This window comes from Pipra filicauda, unplaced genomic scaffold, assembly GCF_003945595.2.
Source record: "Pipra filicauda isolate LSUMZ 115617 unplaced genomic scaffold, ASM394559v2 scaffold34_size3990699_pilon, whole genome shotgun sequence".
Classification (NCBI taxonomy): Eukaryota; Metazoa; Chordata; class Aves; order Passeriformes; family Pipridae; genus Pipra; species Pipra filicauda.
This window is the reverse complement of record NW_024104476.1, coordinates 3,390,784-3,398,352: the sequence shown is the minus strand read 5'-3', so window position 1 is coordinate 3,398,352 and position 7,569 is coordinate 3,390,784. Positions and strand designations below refer to the sequence as shown.

The window sequence follows — 7,569 nt, the reverse complement described above, 5'->3', positions numbered from 1 at the left end:
CCCCAGGGGCTGTTCTCTGTGGTGCTCATTAGCTGTATGCACCAATCCTGATGTGACACAACATTAATCAACACTACTTTGCTCACTTAACATAAAATTTCCCTTCTATTGTTGCCCTACTTTTTATGATGTAAATAATACCAGACAGCTCCAACTTTTCCAATTGCATGTGAATAGCAAGCATGGCTTCCTGAGTTTCTGATGTGACAGGTTCATCCACAGGGCTGAGGCACAAAGGGAGGTACAGGACAGAGGGCTGTGCAGCAGGTTGGGAAGCCCACCATGTGCTGGTATTTCTCACTAGCTCCCTTTTACCTGTGCTGGTGTTTCTCACTAGCTCTTCCCTTTTATCTGTGCTTTCTTAACATCAGCATTGCAGAGGCTAGACTTTTTGAAGTAGAAGACAAACAATGGGATGATGACATCCTGAGGGCACACACAATGCTGAAAATTGTGGTAGTTGAAAGAAGAAGGTTGGTTTTTTTTAAAATTGACTTTGGTTACATTATTTGGTTTGGGGGTTTGATAAGACAAACAAGCTTCATCAGTGATGTCAATCTAGTCAGTTTGAGCACTGCCAATGCTCCTAAGCTCTTTAAATGAAATAGAGGAGCAGATAACTCACTTTGCTAGTCAGAGTCTTCTAGAAACCCAGTTTGCTCCAGTCTGCAATCTGCATGACCCCTTTTAGTGCCATTCTTCAGTTAGGAAAAGTAGTGTGTTTAAATTCCTACCAAGAGCATTCTCATTTGTTATGATTTAGCATATGCATGAGAGAGAATCTGTTCTAATATACGCAGAACCCCCTAACAGTTGAGACTCAACACCTGATCTGCTGAACAGGCAGAGAAACTTGTGAGAAGGCCTTGCAAAGACAATGGCTGTATTATTGGCAAAAGACACATAAAGGTGTGGTCACGTAGAAACATAGAGGAACATAGAAAAAGAGGAAAAAGAAGTTTTAAAATATAATGATGGTTACATTGTTGGAGGTGCCAGCCTCAAAGTTAAGTGTCCTGCACTCAGCAGGACTGGATGAATAAGGCTGCATTATCTTCATGCTTCTAGAGCTCTCCTACTTCCCTCACCGGGCTGGTGCTTCCCAAATGGGCTGCTCACATCAGTGCTGGACTTGCTCTCCCTCCTGAACGGACAGAGCTCTTACTGGCTCTCAAAGAACACCCAAATCACTTCTGGGGCCACCTTCATGTGACTGGTAGTAAGCACAGATGCTTATTAACAGTTGGGGTTGATGATCTTAAAGGTCTTTTCCAACCTAAATCATTCTGTGATGCTATGAATTCAAAGCGATTAAACACATTTCAATTTCCAGGACTCCTCCAAGGGCAGACTCCAGCCACGGTCCCCAACAGGTGTTGATTTTGGGGGCCATCGACAGGATCTCCGGCTGTGTCCAAGCTCCGCCACCCCCACCGATGCCGGTTGTTCCCGGCTCGGCCCCCGACGGCGCGCTACCGCATGGTCCATCCCAGCCCTTGGTCATCCCCGCCGCGGCCCCCGCCCGCCTCCCGGGGTAGCCCCGGCCAATGGTCCTTCGCCTGGCGCCGTCCGTGCCCGGCCCCGGGTCCGCCCCGTTAAACGGCGGCCCCGGCGCGGAGCAGCGCGCCCTCCTCGCCGCCCTGCCCGGCCCGCGGCCGCCATGGGGTGCGAGCGCGGCGCCGCGCTGCTGCTGCTGCTGCTGCCGCTCGCCCTGCAGCTCTGCTCAAGCCGCGCCGCAGCGCCCGCCCCGCGAGGTAAGGGGTCCGTTCCCCCGGCTGCGGCGAGATCTCCTTTCCCCTCTTCCATTCGAGAATGCTTGCAGCGTCCCGTCCTCTGCCCTCTGACGGGAGCCCTGGCTGGTAGGGAACGGGAACATCTCTGCAGGTGCGAGAGAAGCCGGAGCCGTCGGGGCGCGGGGCGCGCTCTAGGAGTCGTCCCGGCGTCGCCCCGCCATGCTCTGTCCCGCGCGACTGGCGGTGGTGACTGGAGGAGGTCGCGTTGCAGCCGCTCCCCTGTAGTCAGCAAAAAAGTGTTTTTCTAGGGGTGCTGGTAGGCGTGTGGAGCGTCTGAAGAGCGCTTTTCCCGTTGCAGGTTCTCATGAATGAGAAGTGAATTGCTAAGCCGTGAAAACTCGCCGGGAAAACTCTACTACTTAATAAAGTGCATAGAAAAAGTGATACTTCTAAACCCAGCATTGCTGTGGCAATATTATGCACACAGTAGGTCAGGAGCCGCTGTATTCTAGAGCTTGAGTAAAATGGGTAGTATCGCTCTCGAGTTGTGCAGCCTGTGACTGGAACCAGCTCGGCTACTGAGAACAGCGGTTAGTGTAACTTAGTGCCACTCCCGGAGCCTTAAAGCTGCTCCTGGTTCTCTCTGCGTTTTTAACACCTTCGTTTGCCTTACCAAACGATGTTTGAGACTTTAATCGTTTATTCCTTACTTACGCAGATCTAAAAGACAGCCAGTCAAATTCAGCTGCATTTCCAAAAAGCCTGTTAAAGTCCTTTATGATGTAAAAACATTTCAGAAAATTGTTGCATTGAGAAGTTGGATATTGCCATATTAAAAAAAAAAAGGCAGGTTTTTAACTTGTTAGAGGCAGTAGCCAATGAGAAACCCCCCTCAGCGTGTGATGTTTTCAACTTCTTGAAACTGGTCAGAAACTATTGTGTTGGGGGGGGGGGAGTTAGGGTTTCACTCCAGGTGTCTAAGCCGTCATTAATTACCTTGAAAAGTGCTGAACAGCAGTGAAGCAGTGTTTATGTCTGCAGTTATTATGCTAGCTGTGACTGAAGAACTAACTTGGATGTTCTCAAAAAGCTGGTGTGACGTGGCAACACAGTTAAGGGAAAGAAGGGGTGTTTTAGTTTGAGCTCCATCCTCTCCTGTGCCACTAAATTCAGTCCTCCATGCTTCGTCCTCCTAGGGCTTCTCATCATGTCTTTTAGTTTTCACCTAAAGAGCTAGCCTTGATGTTTTGGGGCAGATCTCCAAAGAGTGTTTTGCTACTGTCTCATGGTGTAGGTCATGTCTTGTTAGCATTTTCATAGGAAGGTGAGGAGCCCCCTTCTAAAAACCACAGAAAGAAGGTGGGGGAGAGAATTCCTGGTCTGTCTCACAAGTGGCCTCAGTTTAGCCTGGTGAGAATGCAAGCTTGTACTCAGAGGCGTGGTGCGGCATCACTCTCACCGCATGAATTGAAACCAGCTGCTTATGTCTTTCAGCTTCAGCAGTCCTTTTCTATCTATTTGCTCTCAAGTCTGCCTTTCCAGGGAGAGGAAGGAAGAGATTCTACAAAAAATGAAATCTGAAATCCATGTGGATCTTTTTTACCTGTTCTTTCCAAACAAGCAATTGTCTCCCTAACGCCTAACAGTTGTCTCTCTGCCAACTCTCTAAGGATGTAAAATAAATTTTCATAACGCCATTGCTCTTCCACTAGCCACATTTGCTAGCATGTGTGTAAGCTATGCTTAGATGGATCTGGTTACATACTGCATCTACATACCGTAGATTGTGAAGGTATCCCAAGAAAGGGTTTGATAACATGGCTGAGGAAATGTACTTTGTAGAATGCAACTACCAAACCAGTTTGAGTATTCATTTAAATATGCAAATTTCAAAAATTTCAATAAATGTTTTCCATAACATTAGACAGATGTTTCCCAATATTTAGTCATTACTTTTATAACATTTTTAAGTGCTTAACCCTTGTATACACTAATTAGTATCACAACAATTGATATAAATTCAGCCAATAGATGTAGAAGAACTGGACATAATGTATAGCTATATTCCATGCTCTCAAAGGCTTAAGTATTGTATTTCATTGCTCTGGCAGAGAAAACACAGCTGTATTTTTTAAATGGCTATGACTTGTAAAATGCTGTTGTAAAAAGCATTTTACGGCATTTTACTGCAGGGGCTTGGATGAGTTAAGTCTTATACAGGTAGAGGCTGTGATCTGAAAAAAATCTCTCTTCAAAAAAAGATGCATTTCAGTCTCTTGAGTGGGTGGGCGCTTGGTTTGCTCTCCCTGCAGTAAATGTGATGAAGTATCCAGCCTTTTGCATCTGCTGTCTGGGTTACTGGAGCAGTAGTTGTCCTGGGGTGCTGTAAATGTGAACTGAATGAAAGAGAAGTCTTTTGACAAGGTCCATCCTCTAAGATGTGTTTCTTACTTGTTTGACAACAGTATTACTAGTGCGTGCAAATCAAGTGCCTTACATTTTTTGTGTTGTGTTCTGAAAACTCATGAGAGTCGTGAGATCCTTGGACTCAATACAAGTATAGACTTCAGTGGTGGTTTGTATTTCAATGGCTTCATGAGATAAAGGGAAAAATCTGCATTTTTGTCTTTTTGGGAATAACATTAGTGTCTAGATGAATGGATGCTCCAAAATGAGCAATGGAAGCATCACAAACCCATGCTCTAAGTGAACAGGCTTTCCCACAGGTCTGTGGGTAGGTCTATGTGCCCATGGGATTGTCCTCCAAGTGCTCTTCAGTCTTCTCCTGCTTGTATTGTGTGGAAACTCTGGATCAGTAGGATGGCCTCATCACTTCAGTAGATGATGACAGCTTTGAGGTCATGCTGTGTAGACAAGACTCACCTGCACTGGTCCACTGTTTTTTCAGCCTAGGAAACTAAACTTAGTACTACAACCACAAACTTGAATCAAGGTAAGGCACAATGTGCTGTCGTGTGCCTTTGCCATCTGCCTGGTGTTGTGGATCTTCTCTGGTAGCAACTCTATGGTATTGTGCTGGTGTGGGAGAAAAATATGGCCCAGCCATGACAGGCGTATGGAATGGCAGTGGTATACAATGGCTAAGTATGCCCTTATATTTAAATGACACTTGTGCATATTCATTTATCAGACTTTGCAAGAATATAACGTATATACGACTTTAATTGCAGTGGGTTGAAACAGGAGGTAATCAAAAAACGTAATGGAATAGTTTAATGAGTTTGGAAACATCGTGGATTTAGGAACATTGAGGAAAACCCTGGTTTGTTGTTTCAGTGTCATAAGGGACATTTCTGTCATATGTACGAGTGTAACCATAGACTCTTCGCTGATGCATTGAGGAAAAACTGAAATAAAAATTTGAAACAGCTTTCACTATGCCTTCAGAGTAATTTTTTTTTTGTCAGGCGTGTATTTCCTTGTTTTCTATGCTAGAGGAGAAAGATGAGTCTTATTTATATAATATATCTTCTGAAGAGTCAGTGAAATGAGAAAGAGGTTGTGAACATAATAATGCTTACCTGGCTTTTCAGCAGTTTAAATGGTGCCCTGTAAATACCATTAAAGGATAAGTACTCCAGAAATCTGTCTGAAAATTTTAATGCTGAATCCTTTGTCTAATTGATACGTGAATACAAATATCTGGATTTATGAAAGCAGAAATAGGTTAAAAAGCTTTCTGTTGAAGTGCATCCTCAGAAGAGAAGAATTTTAGAGATCTACCTGAAAATATTTAAGCATATCAATTTGAAGACTAGATATTTCTATGTTAGTAAGTTATCAATAATTCCTTTGGAAAATAAAAGTTGCTAAAATAGTACCAGTCGCAACAAATTCTAGATGATATTTTGGTAGAATCGTAGGATAGTTTTAGCTGGCAGGGACCTTTAAAGGCCATCTAGTCCAAACTCACTGCCATGTGCAGGGAGCAACCAGGTTGCTTAAGATATCCTTTCCAGAGCCAGGAGTTGAACTACATAATCTTTAGACTTGATCATCCTATTAATAATTTTTTGGTTTATAGTAATTTAGGTAGGTCAAAGTGTCCGTATGAAAATAGCAAAGAGTGTATGGTCTCCAGTGAGTGGCTTCAGACCACATTCTTCTTTGTTCATTATTATATTTAAATTGCTGTTCAAATTTGCTTTTTTTTTTTTCCCCCCAGTTTTTGATCTTCTTCCATATTCCAACAAAAGAGTGGTACCAAACTTCTTGCAACAAGCATTTGGGGATCCTACACTGAATGAAGTGTACTTACTCTCAACCTTCAAACTGCAGCCAAAGAGCACAGCCACCGTTTTTGGCCTGTATTCATCAGCTGAGAACAGCAAGCATTTTGAATTTACGGTAATGGGACGGATGAGTAAAGGTGAGTTGTTTGGAATATGTGTGGTAAAACTAGTGTTGGATCCATAGTTACTGGTGTGTCACAGATGGATGTTGACAAATGTGTGATTAACCTTTGTGCTTGAGTCATTCCTGTTGCGTGCCATCACCTTTCACATCCCTTCTTACTCCTGTTCTCGTTTCTTTCCTTCTCCTTGGTGCTGCTCTCTCCTGGCCAGGGGAAGCTTACTGGACAATCAGCTGGTATCTCCACTTGACTGTGGTACTTGCTCTGAGCAATGCTAAGAAAGAAGGAAAAAAACATGGAGTATGGAGAAAGGAGTCAATTTTGGTTGGTTTTTTTTTCCTTTTCTTTTTTTCCTTTTTCCCCTTGGGCCAGTCACTGGTTCTTATTATGCAGGAATTCGAGGGACACACACACATGCTGCCTCATGCATATGAAAGGCAGGTTCTTGTTCTGCTGACCCTGGAGGTTAGATGTGACTATGAAAGACAAACATTCCCAGCACTTACAGAATCTTTTGGGTGAATTAAAGTGTTTGTTCTCTATTGGAATCCGTTAATCAGGAGTCAGAGTCGAAACTTCACCCGATTTTTAGAAATAGAGAGCTTTCACTAAACCAGATCTAGGATATACTCCAGTTTTAAGGTTCAGCAAAAAATTGTTGAATTATGTACATTATTGTTGCTCCACTGGCTTCACCACTGCTATGATAATATGCTACTGCAAGTGTTGTAATTGGGCAACTGAGTCCAATATACTGTGAAACTCTACTGAGAAATTTCACTATATGCATAGGGAAATTATTCAATATGCTAAAGAAAAGCACACCTTTTGGTTGGCAATTGTAAGGGAAGGAGTTAGATAAAACATTGGTAGTTTTATCAAAATCCTTCTGAGATCAGGGAATAAGAGCTGTGTGTGGGTTGACAGGGGGTAATACGTGGCCACACAGCATTATCAGTAAGTGTCATGCAATTCCTAACACTGACTGACTTATTTGCTGAATAAATGGTAGATAGTACATACTCCCTCTCTCCTTCTCTCACACACAATTATGTGTGTAAATGTTGTACATATATATAGGAATGCATACGAATGTGTCTCTAAACATAAGAATTTGAACATATCAGACTCTTCTTTTCATTTTCAAAAATACCTGCATGTTTGATGGTTATTGATACACTGTAACACACTTAAGAAGCTTTCTGATGGAAGGTAATGTGGCTTCTTTTGGTTTTGTTTTTGGTATACTGGTTTTTGAGAAGCTTCTCTGACAGGACAAACAGTGGCATATAGAAAGGCAGCATGAAGCAACTTGTCCTGTCAGTGACTGGTGTTGAATAGATGTAACATATCTGATGTAAAGGACTGACCAAACAGAGGAAAGCTTTTTACAGCAGGACTGTTTCATGGATCTCTTTGCCTCCTTATTACCTTAGAGCACCTTGTGCAAAGCATATGGCA

At 43.2% G+C, this 7,569-nt stretch overlaps 1 protein-coding gene across 3 annotated transcripts in view; it reads left to right on the top strand.

Annotated features, from left to right (window-relative positions):
• Positions 1 to 1,636: 1,636 nt before the first annotated feature.
• Positions 1,637 to 7,569, top strand: part of THBS4 (thrombospondin 4) — a 40,291-nt gene continuing 34,358 nt past the window's right edge. For all 3 annotated transcript variants that reach the window (XM_039384391.1, XM_027717198.2, XM_039384389.1), the window contains exons 1-2: positions 1,637 to 1,754; positions 5,920 to 6,123. In XM_039384391.1, coding sequence (XP_039240325.1) covers positions 1,661 to 1,754; positions 5,920 to 6,123 — 298 coding nt within the window. In that variant the 5' untranslated portion in view covers positions 1,637 to 1,660. The remainder of the gene's footprint in view (positions 1,755 to 5,919; positions 6,124 to 7,569) is intronic.